General features: G+C 40.9%; 1 protein-coding gene across 2 annotated transcripts in view; it reads left to right on the top strand.

Moving 5' to 3' along the window:
• The first annotated feature begins 6,292 nt into the window (after positions 1 to 6,292).
• ksr1b (kinase suppressor of ras 1b) overlaps positions 6,293 to 21,978 on the top strand; it is a 56,946-nt gene continuing 41,260 nt past the window's right edge. For both annotated transcript variants that reach the window (XM_085479065.1, XM_085479066.1), the window contains exons 1-3: positions 6,293 to 6,348; positions 6,979 to 7,211; positions 19,815 to 19,955. In XM_085479065.1, coding sequence (XP_085335191.1) covers positions 7,017 to 7,211; positions 19,815 to 19,955 — 336 coding nt within the window. In that variant the 5' untranslated portion in view covers positions 6,293 to 6,348; positions 6,979 to 7,016. The remainder of the gene's footprint in view (positions 6,349 to 6,978; positions 7,212 to 19,814; positions 19,956 to 21,978) is intronic.

Below are 21,978 nucleotides of genomic sequence, written 5' to 3'. Positions count from 1 at the left end.
CCTGTTATTCTATTTATATTATTAAATTAGATCATCATAGTCAAAGGAGCTTGCAAAGAAAAGCGTCTGGACTTCTTTAAGTTACTTGAAGACGTTTCACCTCTCATCCGAGAAGCTTCTTCAGTTCTAAGGTCAAATGGTGGAGAGTCCCAGATATAAACCTAGTGGGAGTTTCCCCCCACAGAGGGACAAAAGGACCCCCTGATGATCCTCTAATCGCCTGAGCCAAGGTGTGAAACTGGGTGTGGGTCCCAATCAGCCAGAGTTTCGGGTGTGTTCATTGTGAAACGTGGCCCCACCTTATCATGCGAATTCCTGAGGTCAGATGGCCCAGGATGTAGGGGTGTATGTATCCATGACCGCTTATGTTAATGAGAGTATTGGGAGTGAATTGGAGGGCGGGATGGGGTGGGGTGGGGCGGGCTGCTTTTAACCATGTAAAGCACTGTGTGCTACATTCTATATAAAAAGTGCTTTATAAATAAAGATTGATTGATTGATTTAAAAAAAAGTTTACTTTTGTCATTTTGAATTTTTGTAATCACCTTGTCCTTTTTGGGGTATAATAAAACCCATTTTTTTGGAAGATTACATTTGTGCCTGTGTGTTCCTGGCAGCTTGGTTCATGATAGCCTGCATTTGGGTCCTGGTTCATTCCTCCACATGGCTCACTCTGCTAGCCGTGACAAAACTGGCCTCATGCTTAAAGCAGGGATACCTGGTCTCAAAATTATATATTATGTAATTTAACGAGGTTTTTTCATTTCAGTAGGCTGAATAAAACACTCATGAGCCATGTCACTGGGTAGCATGTGCTCTGCACAGAGTTTACACACGCTGCACATATGTATTCTGTTTTTTCTTTTTTTATCTTCTTGTATATTTTCCCGCATGATCCTCAGTATTTCATGCAAAGCTCACAACCAGAACAGGTGAAGTAAACAACCATAAAAAGGACATTTTACTTGAGAAAAAGACATGCTGTTTAAACAGTCACAGTCAAAGAGTCACATTATGTTTTCCCAAGGTAAAACAAATCCAACAAAGCAACTTCTAACATGCAAAAACCAAATAGGTCCTCCACTCCACAATTAGACATGAAAAGGCTTTATTCTCCGTTTACCAAGTTAAAAAACAAATCCAACAAGGCTGCTTCTAACGAACAAAATTTACTTTTTAGATCATTGTCTAAAAAAACAAGTAGGTCTTCCTTTATTAAGGCTTCTCTGTAGTAGGATACAGCAACATTTAATAATTGGATCCTCCGTCAATAAAAATAATTCCTGTTTCAAAAAAGCACACTAAAAACCGAAATAGACACTTGATAAAAGAGATAAAATATTGAAACCTAAGTAAACACACCCACTAGGTGGAGACAGGTGTGGGAGTTACGTGCACGGGCAAAGCTGGCAGTAATATTTTTCTCACTACAGTTACTGGACTCATCTCAAAGAGAGACGAGGCAGCCTACGAAGAGAAAGTCCTGCAGGTGGCAGCCTGGTGTTCCGAAAGCCACCTGGCACTGAACACCAAGAAAATCAAGGAGATCCTTGTATATTCAGGAGGCACAGCACTAGGGATGGGTATCGTTTAGGTTTTATCCGATACCGGTGCCAAACCGGTACTACCGATACTACCGTTTAAGCACCGGCACGGTGCCGGTGCTTAAACGGTGCTCAAACCGGTGCTTAAAGAATGGAGAACACAAAATTGGTCCAAAAACCTCTCATGTTCGGCTGTTTTTTTTGTAAAAAGATAACAATGTTAGCCTTTTCTGCAGCTATGGGGCATATATGGTATCACTCTTGGTTGGAAGCAGTGCTTAAACAATGGAAAAAACACAACCTTTGTCCAAAAACTTCTCATGTTTAACTGTTTTCCACTTTTTCTTTGGTCATTTTAGCCTTTATGGCCAGGGTGAAGGGAGTATCTGCCATCAAACAAGAAGACAGCCGCATGTAGCTATGATGATGTTTGCTAGTTCACCTTACATGCATTAATGTAGTAACGTGGTTAGCCTACTCAACGTAAATTACACACGAACAACATTAACCTTCCTGCCTTCTTGGGACCTTTTTGTGCCACTGCTATGTGTTAAATGGCTGCCATTTCCACTGTGTTCAGTGGAATATAACCAAACTTGCCACAGGATAGTTTTTACCTGTCAATGTTAATATTCCAGTGTGAATTCCTTAAATCAGCCTAAAATGGCTGAGCAGCAGAAATCCCCACACCCATCACCCTGGGGACCATTTTCTGCCCATTGACTTCCATTATAAACGCTATTTTTCAACCCCAAATTATCATCATATGATTTTATTTTTTCTTCTTTTCTTGGATGTCAATGAAGACTCAGGGCCTTGAAGTTTTAATTTTTAAATTGCAAAAAAAATGCAAAAAAAATAATGGCAGGTCAAAATGTATGTTGGTGCCAATCTTTGGTCCATCTAAAGGCCTACTTATAATGACAATCACATATTACTTCAACTGGTTTTTTGTGGAAATATTTAGTTTCGTTTTTTGGTTTTTGGGGCTTATAACACAGGGCGCTCATGTAATAACACTGGGATTTGAAGGGTTAAAACAACGAAAATATAATTAAAACTTTACATGAATATTTCAGGGAGAAGTAGTTTTACAAGGTTGGCTAATTTAAAGTGGAATAAAATATGGATATATGGTCTTTTTATGGCGTGGCTGAGAATGGTCCCTAGGGTGATGGGTGTGAGTTTTTTAAAGGATGGCAGGAGGGTTAAGCTACTCACGCAGAGAAGAACGGCTGCTGCTGCCGTCATCATCCGTCATCATTTCTGCTACACTGGCAGGGCTAGGGGCCAGGATTCTACTCCTCCGGTTTTTGGGGGATGTTGCTAACTCCGGGTCAGATAACAGGCACCACACCCGAAGTAGATGTGCTCTGTGTGAGGTCTCGCAGCAAGCTATCAAATACGGCACATTTCTTGGCTTTTAAAAAAAATGCTATGCGTCGCCAGGTGTTTCATCGGATTTGAGGTGTTACCTCCTTTGACAGTATCACAGTATCAGCTTAAAGCACTTGTTGCAGGCTGCTGAGTTTGCATCTTTTGCTGTGAAGTACAGCCAGACTTTTGACCGCTTCGCCTTGGGTATTTTTAATCTGTAGCTCTGCTCTACAAGAACGTACGTACCTGGGCCCACCTACTGTCCTCGGAAACGTAAAATGATTGGCTAGAATCTAAAGTGTATCACAGCTCAGGAAAAAAAAGCACCGAAATAAAGCACCGAAATGTGCGCTGCTTTTCGGTCTGGTTACTACCGTTTATGTCAGATACCGGTACCCGTCCCTACACAGCACCCACTTAGCCGCCTTGTACATCAATGGCGAGTGTGCGGAAAGGGTCCACATCTTCCGTTTCTCTGCGTCCTCATCTCTGCTGAGATGGACAAACAGCACCACAGCATTGGTCAAGAACTTCACGAGGGTCCTCAGGAAGCACAACCTGCTACTGACCTTCTACTGCTCATCCATCAAGAACCTGCTGACATGGTACGGTATGGTACGGCAGGTGCATCATGGCAGACAGGGAGAGGCTTCAGCTGCCCTCTCCCCTCACTGGTGGACATTTATACCCCACCCCCCGCCCTGCTGTCTCAGCAGAGCAACAAACATCATCAAGAACAGCTCCCACCCTGGTTTTGACCTGTTCAACCTGCTGTCCTCGAGGACGTGCTACAAGTGCATCAGTACAAAACCTAACAAACTCAGGAACAGCTTTTTCCAAAGCCATAACCACCCTGAGCTCATACATGCACTGACTACACAGTCTAACCCAGTGGTCCTCAACTCCTGGGTGCTGACGAGTCATTTGGTACCGGGCCGCGAGAGTTGAGGCTCGGGTGTGAAATTTATGGTTTTTATCGTTTTTCAGCGTTATTTTTTTAATCGTTTTTATCGTTAACTCGATTTCCCTGGGTCTTTTCCCATGTGTTATGAATAAATCTTCTGTTTTTTGGTACCGGTACTGGTTTTATTTTATTGTATTTATCTGCAACACCTTAAAGACTGGTCCGTGAAAATATTGTCGGACATAAACCGGTCCGTAGAGCAAAAAAGGTTGGGGACCGCTGGTCTAACCCGCCAACCAAAGGACTTCCCTCTATAGACAGACTATGCAATATTTAATCTGTTGAATGCTTGTGAAAGTACTGTATAATATGTGTACTGTGCAATACCATTACTCTCTCTGTCCAAATATCTGCTACCCACTGCATTTGATCATCATTACTATGCAATATTAAATACATGCTATAACCCACACCGTATATAAAATCCTTATTTATTCTTGAAAATGTATACAGCACCGCAGAACTGTGCACAACTCCTTCCCCTCTGCAGGAGTTAGGAGTTAGAGCAGGGCAATATGACCAAAAATATTTATCACGACATACATTTGAAAATTTGCAATAACGATATAACTGACGATCTAATTGACACTAGACAAAATACTTTACAACTCCACAACTTTATTAGTGCAAAAAAACCAAACATCAACGTATTTCCACTTAAACAAGCAGCTGTTTTTTATGTGCATTAAAGTTATATAAAAATTTGCAGTGCAAATGCAAATTCCTTGCTGACAGTTTAACCAAAAAGCATTTCCAGTGGAAATTGGCCGACATATCCTCAGCATAACCATGTATAATATCCACAAAACTTAAAAAGAGGTTATACACACACAATAAGGTAACATTATGTTGAAGCACAGTACGTATCACTCCGCGAGGCTCCTGCCTACGATAGCCATAATGCTCCGACAATCCATCAAGCGGTGCGGTGCAGATTTTCGAGCGCCGCGTACCACATAAAATCATTTCGAGGTCAGTAAACACAACCAGAATTCATACATAAGGCACACGGGATTATAAGGGGCACTGTCGATTTTAAGGAAAATCAAAGGATTGATTTTAAGTGCGCCGTATTTTCCAAAAAACACGGTAATAACGACGGCCCGCTAGCATGCTCTACCAAAAATAGTGCTTTGTTGTGTATCTGACGGACGGAAGCAAAACCAGTTCCACACCACTGAAGTTGCAGCATTTTTACAAACCAATTCTGGTTCATCCGTTTCATTCAACGATCCGCTTTCACCCTCCTCATTCTCCGTCGCCACCATTCTGCCATGTGCGTATGAAAAGAAAGACACTGCGCATGTGCGTTTTACCCATATTTTATCACAATATTTCATTCTCTTATCGTTGCCCGACATTATACCGGTATTACCGTGAACGGTATGATATGGCCCAGCCCTATTAGGAGTTGCTTTTAATCTCATTGTACATGAGTATAGTGACAATAAAAAGATATTCACTTCTTTCTCAGATTCACCTGAAGATAAATGTATTTTATAATACAGAGAAATGGCTTGTCAGTATGCAGATAATATGCACAATGTAGCCAGATTGCACAAGCCTTTTGGTTCAGAATATTTCAGCCTTACTAATATAAGAAAGACCTATTTTGTTCTTTTGTGGTAAAAAAAAACAAAACAAAAAAAACAAACTTATGTGGCTGTTTCATGAATCGGATTGTAATTTTGTGTAAGAATATTTCCATGCACACATAAATGAGCACAATTGTGAACTCATACTGAATAGAAAATTTAGTCTGTTTTGTAAATATAGCCATCTAGTGTTTTAGAAAGGAGAATTCTTAAATAAATGCATTACCAAAAACAAACTTATGTGTAATAAATTTATTTGAATTAGTAATATACAAAACATATATAATAGCAAATGTTTAATATTTATATGGCTTATTATACTCAACATGGAACAGAGTGCTACAAAAAAAACATACAAAACATAGCTCTACCTCATATATATTTATAAACGTAACTATTCACAGTGAAACAACTTAGAGAATCACGCAACAAAAGAGATTAAAATATTTAATATATCCCTGTCTGGAAAAAATTCTCTTTGAGAAGAATAATTTTTACTGCGTTTCCTGTTGTCATTTTCTCACCTTCCCAGCTTGTTGTCTGTGCAGTGGCTGTTCTCTTTCTCTCTCACCCTCACTCTCTTAAACTCGCACCTCCCTTATGCTTCTGTGTGCGTGCATGTGCTGGGTCTGTAACCCCTGCCCCCTTCCTGCTCAGTGGACCAATACCTGTTTGCAGCGGACACTCGACGTCACGTAGTTGACCAATCACGTACGACTTGAACGGGGTAAAAATCAGGGGGCGGGGAGGGGAAAAAAGCGTATCCGATTCCTGGGCAGGAACCGGATTCTATCGTTCACTTCAAAGTGCCGGCTCTAGAGCTGTTTTGTTCCTGACCGACACGACACATCGCTTGTGTGAGCTTATGGTGGGTACTTTAATTTGCAGTCTATGGCCATTCCACCCAAATCACAACATTGACAACACTCCGATGGTCGCTGTCATTCATGCTTTTCAAAAGTGACGAAAACATTTGAACGATATTTAATATTTAAGCTAGTTGTACTTTTTTTGGGGTGGGGGTAGCTCCTCTTATTTTTTCATGTGTCAGGTTGCAATACGTTAAAAGTTTGAAACTTTTACTTTGAATGCGAAGGGTCTCAGTTTCCGGTTTGCTCCACTTTTTTTCGTTTTAATTTTATCCTTAAGAACAAGCTGGTTACAGAGACAAGCTGGTTTTTAGGTGTGTTTTTGTTCAAATCAACAATAAAACAGGGAAAGTTTTCATGTTATTTGGGAAACATAACCTGTTGAAGAACCAACTCATACATACACTCAAAACATACACATATTGCAGCTTCGGCTACTTTATATTAATTATTCCTAGTACACAGACACAAGTTAAACGAGAAGGTTTTGCTGCTGCATTTGTTTTATTCTTACATATCTTGGTGAAAGACACTGAACACTAGTAGCAGCTGAAGTACAAACACGGAAACTTGTCAAAGCATGCAGTGTTTGGAGGAAGCGCTGACGGCAGTGTGCGAAACGTCTTCAGGTCGCTGTTTATGACACAAGTCGCGCCAATGTGGTGGAATGGACGGAGCTGTGGACAGAGGAGACAGGTCGGCCCTCAGCAGCACGTCGAAACCAACAGGAGCTCAGGAAGCTCTGCACCAGTGCCGACTCATCCAGAATCTGGTGGACATCTCGATTAGCAGCCTCCTGTCTCTTAGGACAAGATGCGCCGCATCCAACGACTTCACCCGGCGGGAGATCCGTACTTTAGAGGTACGTTTAAGATCCAGAGGTGACCCAGGTTTCTACCAGCTGTTTATCCAGTCTTTTGCTTCTTTGAAAGCAAGAGAATGATTGTATTGCATTCGCGATTTAAAGACATGCTACGCCATGTTATCTCCTAGATTCCGTGACATAGAAAAGGTTGTTCACTTTGCAGCAAGTTTTTATTTATTTTTATTTTCTTTTTTTAAATTACCCTCTCATATTATATTTTAATATGACTATAATAACTATGAAAGGGAGAGGTGGATGGGGTGGGGCTCTCGAATTTAAAGTTGGGCAGTCACACAGGAGTTAACTTTAGCTTCAAGTGCAGATTTCTTAAAACCTTCGAAGACATATGCCACAGACGGTAAAGCACAGATTCAAAACAAACAAAAAATTATGAGGATGAACTGAATGTAGCTTCTTCGGGTCCAGGGTGCTCCTGTCAGTCATTTTCTCTCACTGTCTTCACTACTGTGGCTTTCTAGGACTCTTCAGGAGGTTAGCATTTGTAACATGTACTTTTCCTACACTCCTCCACTTCCTCCCAAGGTACAAAAAGTTATTATGTGTCCCAGATAATAAATGCAATATCTCAATATGCAGCTTATTGTTTATTTTCTGCAAAGCCATTCCTGCATTTGCCACCAACTTTCCAGTTTGCTCAACACAGCTCAGTTCTGTTAAGCTAAGGAAAAATAAAATGTCATTACATAGCACCAAATAATGACATAATTCATCACTGGGCCTTTTACATAGTAATTTTTTTTTAAAAAGTAAAGTTTATAATATTATAGAAAGAATAATTTTGAGTTAGCACTTTAGCACTCAATAGTAGGGAATCACTTTAATATTAACATTTTAATAGCTCACGTGACTGTGAGCTGCCTTTGGTTACTGAAAATGATCTCAAAATCCTTGAAGATGTAAAGTGAATATTTTGACAGCAATTAGCACTTAGGTTTGTATTATTATTTATGTACATCAAATCACATATAAAATTGTATGTTGAATTTTGGCTGTAGCTCAGGAGGTAGAGCAGGTCATCTACTCATCCAAAGGTTAGTGGTTTGATCCCTGGCTGCTCCAGTCTGCAGGCCAAATATCGTTGGGCAAGATATGAAACCAGAGTTTCTCTGCGACGCATCCATTGGAGTACGAATGTGTGTGAATGTATGATTAAGTGCTTTCAGTGCTCAGATATAGTAGAAAAGCACTACTTAAGAACCAGTCCATTTACCACCAAAGTATATGGCTGCATGAGCTGCTAATATGCCAGATACACAATAAATGCACTAGTTGCTCATACTTGGTACGGTGCAGAAAGTTAGAATAGACAGACCATCAGTGACTCTTAAAATCTTATCAGAGGTTAAACAAAGCATAACAATGTCCCTCATAGTCTTTAAGGTTCCCATATATAAAATGGATTATTGTATATGTGTATATTTACACACATAGGACTCTCAAGCTGTGTGTTGTAGTAGTATCTTTGCTGTTCGTAGGACTGCACTCTTCTGGACAGAGATCTCGGATGCCAGGGACCACTGTTGCTTAACTTTCCACATTGTTGGTATTTCTCAGGCTTCTCATGTTCCTTCTTCCTGATGTTGCTATCACTTGGTAAAGCTACATGTATCATTACGCTTCGTTACTCTGCTTGTCCACCTTTACTGTGTCTGTTGTTTGCCATCACCAGTTTGTCTGTCTGTATCTGAAAGTTCCACAGGATCTTAGCTCCAGTCATTCTCAACCACCCTGGAGGCGTGTCCCATTTTGACCTTGGGACTTCAATGTCATACTAGGCGCACAGATATTCCTATATACTGTGCTAGCCACTTGGTTATGACGTTCCATATATGTGCTACCTGCTAGCATCTTGAAACCTGCTGTTATGTGCTGGATTGTCTCAGGGGCATCTTTCCACAGCCTGCACCTGGGGTCTTGCCTGGTGCGGTAGAACCCAGCCTCTATGGCTTTTCTGCTTAGCGCTTGTTCCTGTGCTGCCATGAGTGGTGTCGCTGTGTGACAGTCCAGTGTTTTCCTGCAACTCGATCTCAGTCACTTCTTCTATTTGCTAGTGGTACATACCGTGCAGTGGCCTGTCCTTTCATGATGTTCCTCTTCTTGCTCCTCCTTGAATTCCTTATGGTCCTTTGATCATGTACAGTTCTGATATTCCAGGATCCATGCAGGGAGCATGGAGTCATAGGCTTTCTTGTAGTCAATCCAGGTGATGCATAGGTTGGTTAGTCTGGTCTTACAGTGAATGCTCAGCTACTTTACCAGTAGCTGATGTTTTGCCCCTCTAGGTGTTTCTGCCAGTTCCCTTCTGAGCCCTGCCTTATGTCTGTTCATCTTAGCTAGTATGATGCCTGACAGGAGCTTCTGCCCACATAGCAAGCAGGTCTGGCCTGGATCTGGTATCAAGCCGGCACTGCTGGCTGACTTCTGGCATGATAAGACGTATGTCATCCAGATATGAGCCAGGCTTGGCATACATGGCACTGTCTATGTGATGGCATGCCATATATAGCTCGATTGTGATTTTATTTATGTGGTCCAGGCCCATAGAAAACAGGTCTTCCCTGGATTCGGCATCAAGCTGGTACTTTTGACTGACTGGTGTCATGGCAGGGTGTATGTCAACCAGATGTGGGCCAGGTCTGGCAATGATGGTATTATTTATGTTCCTATTAAAGCAGGGCGATAAGACCAAAAATATTTATCACAATATACATTTGAAAATATGCGATAACGATATAACTGACGCTATAATTGACACTAGACAAAATACTTTACAACTCCGCAACTTTATTAGTGCAAAAAACCCCAAAAAACCCCATCAATGTATTTTCACTTAAACACGCAGCTGTTTTTTATGTGCATTAAAGTTATATAAAAATGTAACAGTGCAAATGCAAATTCCTTGCTGACAGTTTAACCAAAAAGGCATTTCCGGTGGAAATTGGCCGACGTATCCTCAGCATAACCATGTATAATATCCACAAAACTTAAAAAGAGGTTATACACACACAGTACTGTAATATTATGTTGAAGCACAGTACGTATCACTCCGCGAGGCTCCTGCCTACGTTAGACAATCCATCAAGCGGTGCGGCTTCGTAGCTTAGCAAAGTCGTACTGAAACATTTGACAGATTTTCGAGCGCCACGTACCACATAAAATCGTTTCGAGGTCAGTAAACACAACCAGAATTCATACATAAGGCACACGGGATTATAAGGGGCACTGTCGATTTTAAGAAAAATCAAAGGATTGATTTTAAGTGTGCTGTGTTTTCCAAAAAACATGGTAATAACGACGGCCCACTAGCATGCTCTACCAAAAATAGTGCTTTGTTGTGTATCTGACGGACGGAAGCCAAACCAGTTTTACCCATATTCTATCGCCATATTTCATTTTCTTATCGTTGTTCAACATTATACCGGTATTACCGTGAACGGTATGATATGGCCCAGACCTAGTTCCTATTTTCCTATTTTAGTTAGAACACCCAAATGCCATGTTGCAATACTATACAGCTATGGTAGCCAATATTTTAAATGCAGGTTTGACTGGTTTGTGAGTGTACACTTTATCCAAAACCTAGTGAGGGTTTACTCATCATTGCCAGTGGGTGACTGTAGCTCAGGAGGTAGAGCAGGTCACCTACTGATTGGAAGGTTAGTGGTTTAATCCCTGGCTTTGCCAGTCTGCATGTCAAGAGTGTGAATGTGTATGAATGTAGTTAGGAGGCACTCAGTTTAGAGAGATTGTGTTAATGTGGCATGTAGTATAGAGCACTTTGAGTAATCCGGGAGACTAGAAAAGCACTCTGTAAGAATCAGTCCATTCCCTGTCTGAATAGAGTTTTGTCATGTTAGTTTTGTGCATGTTGTTATTACATGGCTTTATTAAGGTACACATTAGGCTGACATCTGGGGCCAGAGCTGAAACTGTTCTGGGCCAGCACAGGACCACCAGTGTGTCTGCAACTGGCCTTGTGCTGGCCCATGTGTAGGCCACATCTGGCAAACCAGATCTGGGCCACCAAAGGGCCGTCATTCTTTGCGGTATGTGGGCCATGTGTAAGCACATTGTGTGGGCCAGATCTGGGCCATACCAATTTTGCTATGTGGGTGTGTTGTGGTGAGGTACATTATTGGCTGATAGTTGGATGAGACCAGTGCCTTCTGAGGATCCTTAGGGATCAGGACTGTCTGCCCACTCTGGTTGCATCTCATCCATGGAGTGCAGTTAACTTCTTTAGCCAGTAGCTGTGAATAATATCTGAGCATCGTGCTTTCCAATTTTTCATATTTGAGACCTGTTTTTTGGCTGTCTGCATCTGCGTCGCTGTCCACAAACTTGTTCCGGTCGTTCCGCTGGTCCCACGGTTTGAACACCAGCTTGCCGTCTCCGTCCCGGTTACTGGACCCTGTTCAGGGAGGTTGCTATGGCCTGCTCTTAGCTGCACTAGCCACTGAGCATTGTTATTTTGTGTTATGTCCATCTCTCATATCCTCTTACAGTGTTTGGGTTGTATGAAAAATTCTACAGCACATGGTATAACACACACACACACACACACACACACACACACACACACACACACACACACACACACACACAATAGTCTTTTGTCGAAATATCACTACAGCAACTCAAGATGGTACTCATTAGTTTATTGCCCCCATATACTTGTGTACTTGCATGCATGCCAGACAACGTCGGAGCATGCTCTTAATGAGATGACAGTCTGTGTCCTGGGGGAGCTCCTGGACATTCTTAGATGCAACCTGAAAGTGTCGGATGCTCAAAATGAACCAGTTCTCATCTGTGAAAAGCACAGGGTGGACCTAACCATTTTGCTATTCTATGGCAAATGCCAGCCTCGCTCCATAGTGCCAGGCAGTGAGCACTTGGCCAACTGGAGGACATCAGGCCCTCAGGCCATCCTCATGAAGTCTGTTTCTGCTTGTTTGTTCAAAGACATTTGCACCAGTGGCCTATTCAGTGTCATTTTGTTTTTCCTTTTCCCTGAAAACCTTCTTTTGTCTAATCATTTCTTAATAACATTTACTTTTACAATAATGTATTATACAGCAGTTGGGAATACATTTCATTATAGCAGATATCTTTCTGAAAGTGTCTGTAACTAAATTTAAGAATATAATTCCTCCACCATTACCTACTTCAGTACCATGTCTCAAAGCAGTGCAGATCAGCTACCTAAACTCTACTCCCACAAAAGTCGATTATCTTGTTAAAAGTGTTACCTCTTTACTGCATACAACCATGGACAATGTGGCACCTCGGGAAAAAAGTCTCAAATCAGAAGTACTTGACTCCCTGGTATAATTCTCAAACGTGCAAAGCAGATATCCTGTAATCAACAACTGGGTGTGAGTAGAAGAATAGAATAGAATAGAATGTCTTTATTGTCACTATACACATGTACAATAAGATTACAGAGCATCCTCCTACTCAGTGCAGACAGGTGGGAAAGAAAGTGGGGGTGCAGAGGTGCACAGTTCTGCAGCACTATATACATATGAACAAAAATATTGATCAAAAATATTAAATGTACAAATATACAAATAACTGGGGAAAAATAGTGTTATATATTTACAGTGTGGGCTATTGCATGCAACTTAAGTGGTGATGGTAGTTGTGTAGTCTGTATATAGGGGTCATTGGGATTGGGGGGTGAAACCGTGTTGTCAGTGCGTGTGTGAGTTCAGTGGTTGTGGCTTTTGGGAAGAAACTGTTCTTAAGTCTGTCAGTCTTTGGGCTGATGCACCTACAGCGCTTTCCTAAGGGAAGCAGGTTGAACAGGTCAAAACCAGGGTGGGAGCTGTCCTTGATGATTTTTGTTGCTCTGCTGAGGCAGCGGGAGGAATAAATGTCTATCAGGGAGGGGAGAGGGCAGCCGGTGAGCTTCTGAAGCTTCACTCTATCTTCTTTAGTGCAGCTGTGCTACTGTGATGCAGTATGTCAGCAGGCTCTCAATGGGCGAGCGGTAGAAGGTCAGCAGCAGGTTGGAGTCCAGTTTGTACGTCCTGAGGACACTGCTCCTTTACAGTGAGTGGAGTGGTGCAGGAACCGGGTGAGGATGGTAGCATGGCTGAAGCAGATGAGGGCTGGTGTTGTGGTGTTTCAAAGCTGTCTAAGAAACAATTAATCTTCTGCCAGCTACTCAGGTTTTCTGTTTTCACAGCACAGCCTCTGTGGTTTATGCCCTGCCACACCTCCCATGTGTTGTTGCTGGACAGGTGGGACTCTATGCTTCTTTTATGGTCTGTCTTGGCTTTTTTAATTCCTCTTTTCAGATCACCTTGAGCAGCCCTGTACAAAGCTCTGTCGCCCGACCTGAAGACAGCGTACTGGCTTTGAGTAGTGTGCGGACATGGCTGGTCATCCATGGTTTTTGGTTTGGGAAAACCCAAATGTTTTTGTCCACAGTCACATTTCCGATACAGAGCTTGATATAGTCCAGTACTGATTTTGTGAATGTTTCTAGGTCCTAGTGTTCAAATATGTTCTAGTCTGTCTTTGTGAAGCAGGCCAGGACAGGTTGTAATAGTCTTTGTGGTAGGCCTGGACTGCATCTGAAGGGGTGTAGGTTGGTGAGAACAGGAGGGAGAGCTAGACAGGATCTAGAGTGTCCTCTCCCCTGGTGGGACTTTTGACATGCTGATAGAATTTTGGGAATACAGTCTTCATGTCGACCTTATTAAAATCACCCCAGGGTGGGACGCTGGTGTTCCTTAATGGTATTCAGCAGGTTGGATGTTTACACTGGCATCACGTAGAATGTACACAGCTGTGATAATCACTACTGTTAGTTCTCTTGGTAAAAAAAGAAAAAAAATGCCAGCATCTTACGGACATGTACTTGAGGTTCGAGGAGCAGTGTCTGTTTATAATTGCCCCATTGTTGCACAAGCTTTTGGGTATTCCCGGGTGAAACTAGGTTTCCGTGACGATTAAGGCACAGCAGTCATGAATTTAGCGATTTCCCGCTTTTTGCAATTGCAGGTCATCCATTTTATGCACAAGGGATCTGGCATTGGAGAGATATAGGCTCAGAAGAGGTGGCTTGTGTGATTCCTTCCTTAGCCATAGCACGACGCCTGTTTGCTTCCTCTTCCACCTCCATCTGTGCTGCCTTCTAGATCCAACATCAATCCACGGAGAGCCTGGTGGTCTCGCTATGTAATCTGGGATGTTATGCATGTGATGAAAGACACACGAAACAGATATCTAGTACTGGTCACCGATGTCCCGGTGGGTGTAGCGAATGTTAGCAGAATGTTCGGGATCATCTCCCTCCCACATCCTGTGGAGTGTCCCTGTCACTTCTGGAGGGAGCGGCATAGGTGCCGGAGAGGAGCCAGCCCGAGCAACCAGGCCTTCCAGTGTTTTTGTCTGGCACTTGGACTGGTATCATAGTCTCTCCAGCTGGCACTGGTGCACTGTATCATGCATGGCGGTGAGGTCAGCCACCATCCCAGTTGATGCCTCCGCTGACGGCAAGGCTTGTGCTAGACAGGTGGCTACCACTATAACATGTATGGGTTACTATTGAACGAGCACAACACATAGGGCAGCCTTTGTTGGGAGTTCTTTACAGTAGTCGTTACACCAGTCAGTCACGTTCTCTCATTGGCCCTGCTAGCTCTGCGCTGCTTCTACCACTCCGCAGTGCGTTCCTCCAGGTCCCGTCATCTTTTAATGTGCATAGGGCTCATCACCTAACAGAGTGCTTTGGTCTCAGACTGCTGGCTTGTTTGTGGTTCCTAGGAGGCAGGTTCTTCATCTTTTAGACCCGTTGTCTGTGGAACCAGCTCACAGTAAGCTGCTGGCGGCTTCCCATGAATGGTTCTTGTTTGCTTGCTTGCTTACTGTCTATTTGCTAACACACCGCTTGTCTTGTCTCTCTCCCATCACCCAAACCAGTTGTGGCAGATGGCTGCCCTTCACTGAGCCTGGTTCTACTAGAGGTTTGCTTCTTGTTAAATGGGAATTTTTTCTCTCAATTATTGTAAGTTTTTAACCTTACAATATAAAGTGTCTTGAGGCACCTGTTGTGATTTGGCGCTATATAAAATGAATAGAATGGATGTTTGTAAGGCTTTGGCAGTGCTTCTCTTCTTCCTCCTTGCATAAAAGAGAGCAGATGTCCTGCTGATGGGTTAACGACCTTCTACCACGAATCTCCTCCATGTTCTTAAGACTGTGCTGGAAGACAAAGCAAATCTTCTGGGACCTATTGATGTGCCATCCTGGAGCCGCTGGACTACCTATTCTGTAGGGTCCAGGTGTTGCCTCATGCAGTAGTGACACTGACCCTTTCAGTCAGAAAAGTAAATCCATTCCTGTTTTGGTTTGGGTTATATTATTGTTGCCCCTCTAGTGCACCTGTTGATTTCATTAACACCAAAGCAGTTAAACTGATTAAAAAAACCCTTTGGTACTTAACTGACCAGCTCAAGATCAAGATGGTACCAGATGGGCTGGTCTGAGTTTTTCAGTATATTTTGTGTGCATGTGGATATGCGGTGCAACTGAAGAGTGGCTGTTACTGCTCACTCTCTTGGGGGCTGGGAGGAGCACCAAGTGCTTCTTGTGTGTATGTGTAGCAGGAGGCTAAATTTAGCTGTGGCTCTCCCCACGCATTATGAGCAAGGCCTGTTTGGCAAGAAAGTCAACTGACTTGGAAGACAGTGGGAGGAGAAGAAGGACGTGTTCCTCGTCTGGCTGGCCTTGCATGTTATAGGGCAAAGGTGTTTACAGTTGGTGTAACGCTGTCTGTTCATCACTTTGGTCGTTCTCTTTCTCCCTTTCCTTTGGCGAATACTGAATTCAATTTCAATTCAATTTTATTTATGTAGCATAAATTCACACGTTTACCTCAAGGCACTTTACATTGTAGATATACAACATGTATAAGATTGTTGGTAGGTTTTTATTCATCTGAAGTCAAGTTATTGTTTGTTCAAGCCAATATACAGATCACAGTTGACAGTTGTTGCTGGAATTTCAGTTAAAATAATTCTGCAAAGGTAGATTTTGAGGGGACTTTGAACACAGTTAATATAGTGGAACAATTTAGCCACAGCAAGGCTCTTCTCTGTGGCTGAATAGGGTAGTCTGTAAAGTGTTGATTAGAGTTTGGAAAGCCCCATGTGGTTTCCCAACTGCAGTCTCTTGCTTTCTCTTTTGTCATTTTTCTCTCCACTCTGTTTCCTCTTAGAAGTTTTCCTCCTCCTTCTGACCTTTTTGTACCTTTTCTTTTATCTTGTCTGAACAGATTCGTTTGCACACCCCCCTCTTTTTTTGTGCATCTTTTCAGATGACTATTGTCAGATGTCAGAGTGCACAGATGGATGTGTGAACAAAACCACATAGATGATTTATCCTAGAACAATGTAGGTGTATTAGATCTGTTGACGTAAAATGATTAGACTTTTAGATTAAGGCTAGGTCTCATAAGAAAGTTAATTCATCGTTGTCTTCATCGTTCTGTGTCCCCTGCAATTCTTCTTTGTTTTTTTTCTTCTTCTGCTCAGATGCAGATTCTGCAACATTTTTTCAGCAGTACATTTTGACTTTTTTCGCGAAATAATATTTTGACTTTTTTTTTCTCAAGTAAAATTTAGACGTTAATCTCAGAATTTCGACTTCATCTCTAAGATGAGCGATATATGTTTTTTTTAATGTGGCCCCTAATATTCCAGGATGCAGGTAATCAGCTTGTGCCACTGGAAATGTACTATTTAAGCCCAATTTTCTCTTATAGTGGTTTTAGCTTGTTTATAATCTGAATTGGGTGTTTTTCATGGGATTCTTGTCAATTAAGCACAGTAATAAAGGGGTCACTGTTTGCTAATAGTTTTGGAACCGCGAAGGTGGGATCTTATAAGTCCTGCTGGAAAAGAATGTCAGCATTTTGATGTCAGTAGGCGTAAAGTGCTCTAAAATCTTCTACAAGTTAGATGACAGACTGTAGAAACATCGCACTGGACTTCAAACGTTTTGGATTTTTTGCATTTGTACCACCTCTGCGTGTTTTTTGTAGACCTTCTGTCACATAATCACCTGCTTCTCCTGTAAGTAATACTTGATCAGTGCATCAAATGGTGCATCAAACTCTCCCTTTTATTTGGGCCTGAAGCAGACAGTACTTTTTCCCTGTTTTTCTTGCATTTTGTATTTCTACTATTTGTCACTCTGCGTTTTTCTTGCTTAGTATAATAAAACTAGCTTTTTGCTCGCTTCACTGATTGCTACTATATTTTGTGTCTGTTGCTTCACTACAAGCAACATTTAAGGGTTAGGGTAAGCGTCCAAAGAGGTGTCTCTTCCAATGGAACAGTACTGGTGGGCATCATCAGCTGTGTGCCAGTGATGTCAGAGACATCAGTTACTTCACACTCGGTTTAACAGTTGATATGACCGTTAAAGAGCAGATGTCTGGTGTGGACCACTAGTCAGGGGGATTTCCTCAGGCTGGTCTGTGTCATTTCTTACTACTGCTTTACATATGTGCGTTACTTGACATTTATGGTTGATATGATACACAGGTCTAAATTTAAAATATGTCCTACCTGCCCTTTAGCTACTGCTTATTTTAATTTCATTAAAATGAGTACCCAAGCTATTAGGTGTAGTTACAAAGGAATATGAAAAATCCATATTTCTTTGTAAGGAAGGAATATTCCACTTCTTTGCTTTAATAAAATCCTGGTTTGCTTTGGCTGTATGTTCTGGGTCATTGTCCATCTGTATTATGAAAGGCCGCCCAATTAATTTGTCTGCATTTAGCTGGATTTGAGCAGACAGTATGTGTCTGAACACCAACCTGAATTCATTTGGATGTTTCTGTCCTGTGTTACATCATCAATAAACACAAGTTTATTTATGGGGGCTGGGAGGAGCACCAAGTGCTACGCTCAAGCCAGCACCAAGCTCAAGCCATCTGTGTTTTACAGATGATGTGGTATGCTTTGGATCATGAGCTGTTCCACACCTTCAACATGCTTTTTTCTTGCCATCATTCTGGTTGAGGTTGATTTTGGTTTAATCTGCCCAAAGAATGTTTTTCCAGATCTGTGCTGGCTTTTTTAGATGTTGCTTTTTTTGTTTGTTTGTTTGTTTTGTAAGCAAAGTCAGTGTAACCTTTCTATTCTTGAGGTGAACCCTTTGTATTTACTTTTATGCAGTCTTTCCTTTTTGGATATTGATAAGCCTACCCCCTGGAGAGTGTTGTTCACTTGGCTGGCTGATGTGAAGGGGTTTCTCATTACCATAAATGATTCTGTGATCATCCACTGGTATTGTCTTTTTGTGTTGCTGAGTTTACCAGTGCTTTCTTCTTTCCTTTCTTCCTTTCTTTCTTCCTTTCTTTCTTTCTTTCTTTCTTTCTTTCTTTCTTTCTTTCTTTCTTTCTTTCTTTATTAATGATAGGTTTGTAGCTTGAACCTATTCGCTGGAACGTTGAAGACAATATAATTACACAGCAAGCAAGACACGAAGTAGGCAAAGTTCTTCATGTTTCTCAAAACAATAAAACAAGGTACGACCTCTTCCCATGCTCCCAGGATGTAGGTGTGCATTCCTGGAATGCACACCAAGCCTTTGCAGCCTGCTAAAGATCACACATCCTATCACTACACAATTGATTATACACCTCTAAGCATATATGGTTAAATATTTCTAAGCATAAATGACAATCAACAATACAAAACCTAACACTTTCTTTCTTCTTATTCTTTCTCAGGATGTACTAAACTGTAGATTTTGCCATTTCTAATAGTGTAACAATTTCTCAGATGTGTTTTCTGTTTTTGCAGCTTAAGGGTGACTCGTTTCACCTGCATGGAGAGCTCCTTTAAATGCATGTTGTCTGTTCACAGCAAAATCTTCCAAGTGCATACACAACACCTCAAATCAACTCCAGGCCTTTTATCTGCTTAACTGATAATGACATAATGAAGGAATTGCCCACACGTGCCCATGAAATTGCCTTTGAGTCAACTATCCAATTACATTTGGTGCCTTTAAAAAGAGGGTGACACATGTTAAGGAGCTGAAACTCCTAAAAACCCTTCATCCAATTTAAATGTGGATACAATTAAATGAAAGCTGAGAAAAAAAAAACAACAACACTTAGGTCATATATATTTGGACACTGACACGACTGTACATTAACCTCCTTAGACCCGAACTCTTTCATGGCATGCATTTTAATTTCTCTTTGCTATTTGGGCTGATTGGGACCTGATGAATGTAAAAACAAGGATTACCTGAGTTTTATTTTTTTACCTGATTTTTTTTTCTGAGAAAAATGAGATCCACATATGAGGACATTCGTTTTAAATTTCGATAGAACAGTGGCAGGATAAGTGTAGAGCAAAATTTAGTATTTTGGTCTAGACAACCCAAAATGTGATGTCCACATATGTGGACACCAGGTCCTAGGAGGTTAAAGTTGTTCCATTATACTGCTTATGTCACTGGAGCATAATACTTATCAGACTTTATCTTCTTCTTTATGTGCCTTAGTGAGTGAAACATTGTATTTGTTGCCTTCCACTATAGGTGAAGCTGACCAAGTACATGTGGACACAGCTACAGCTGAGGCAGAGGATACCAGAAGGAGAAAGACCTGAAGCTCTCGCTCAGTACCCAAGACTGGAGGACTGGCTCCTCACAGCTGACCTCACGCCACAGTTCATACAGGTCTGTATGTGTACTTTTATTTATTTTTTTGACCTGACTATATTTGTGGAACACAATTTGTCTTGTATATGGAAAAACACACATTATTATTACACATTATTTATCTACTAGTGCACATCTTATTATACACAATTCAAGGCCAGTTCTTTTTCACCTTGCATTACATTTCTAGGGTCAATCCATCTCAAATCATTACATTTTCTTGGTCCCGTCACTGCTTTGGCTGTAAATTTTATGGTTTAAAATTTGGACATATATAACGATTGCTGTGAAATTTTAGCTTCCTATATGAAATACTTTGAACAATGGGCCTTTCATCTACTTTCAGGCTTTTTTTTCATCTGTTGAACTCAACAAAACTGAAAGACATAAGTTTGAAATTTTTCAAAATTGAACCTGGATCTGGAATTTGGGACAGATACACTAAATGCTTGTGTATTGACTAAGTAAAATATATGTTAAAAAAGCCGTAATCTAAAGTTCCATATTTAAACACTAATAAAAAAAAAATGCATTGCAATAGATATCCAAAGACAATTTCTGAATGGTATACTAGCTGTATTTCACAGTAATGGAAAATAAAATATATAAAATATTTTTATATGCTGTTTTATTTTAAACTTCCATATAGGGCTGGGCTATATGAGGAAAATCTAATATCACAATATTTTTTGGCTATATCATGATACACGATACATATTATGATATGTTAAAATAATTATTTATTTTCAATCATATAGTGCTTAAAATGGATTGGTATACTCAATCAAAAATTCAATATTTTTTTCCTACTTTGAATACGAAAAATCTGAATGAATTGAAATGTTTCATTTTAACCATTTTTTTAACCATCAGTTGCACACAGAGGTTTTTCACAATGACAGTACTGTCACAGTATGTCTCAAATTACAGAAACAAAAGAACTATTACTAGAATTATTTAATGTTTTCTTTGGTGTGTGGGGAGAGGTTGATATGCGGACTTTAAAACATTCTTCATTTTACAGTGGATGACTTTTCAGCTGTTGGGATAAATATGTGGTACCTATACCTTTAGTGGCAGTAGTATTACAGCATGTTTTGCAAATGACCACATTTTGTTTGTCGTCCTCTTTGTGAAATCCAAATTACAGCGAGTCTCATTCCCTGAAACTCCCGCTGTCTACATATTTTTCCCTATCTGGTAGTATATAAACATGCATGCCAGGTAGAAATATTTCCAGTTGGGAGAGGATTAATGATGCATTCACAGCATGTGGGAAAAAAAACTGATAGTGAATTACCTGCAGACAGCTTAATAGTGTCATTGAAATTTATAGTGGATGGTTACAATAAAACCATTTTAACCAGCGTATGTCAAAAAGGTTGTGATACATTGAGTATATTTGATATATCACCCACCCCTACTTCCATACCTACAACGTGGGTGTCACAAATGAAAAATATCCATACATTTCACAAAATCTTTTTCTCAGCTGTAGACTAATTAGAGTACCATCTGGAAACTCCAGAATCTTGTTCTGCCTACTGATATTTTTACCCCTCCGCCACAAAGGATTGATGTGTTATTGGGGTATTACCCAATAACACTATTGAAAAACATAGAGAATTTATGTTCATTTCACAGCTAGCTGCTAGGCCATATGACCAATGTTCCCTCTAATTTTTCATGTGTCTGAGCAAACACACAAACTCCCTGAGCGGTCCCTTGGACCACTGTGAGCGACAGCAGACGTGTGCACTGTGGTCACACCAGCATCGAATCCATCCAAGTTACATGGTTTATTAAAATAATCAAATTACAGCATTTACATTTATGTTATACTACTTTTAATTAAGTGCTTTAGCCCACTTACAATGAAAATTTAAAAAATCTTGTTCATGACCTGTGTAGTATGTTAACACTATTGGAAGTAAAAATAACTTGAACTCCAATTTTGAAAACAAAACTTTCTTTCTTTCTTTTTTTTTTTTATAAAGCTCTGACTTGTATTATGAGTATGAGTCTGTGGTCTGGGAGAGAG

Source organism: Copadichromis virginalis, linkage group LG14 (assembly GCF_057382275.1).
Source record: "Copadichromis virginalis isolate Kocher_CV1m ecotype Utaka linkage group LG14, C_Virginalis_male_GT1.1, whole genome shotgun sequence".
Classification (NCBI taxonomy): domain Eukaryota; kingdom Metazoa; phylum Chordata; class Actinopteri; order Cichliformes; family Cichlidae; genus Copadichromis; species Copadichromis virginalis.
The sequence above is the reverse complement of the archived record's forward strand: the minus strand, read 5'-3'. Positions and strand labels throughout refer to the sequence as shown.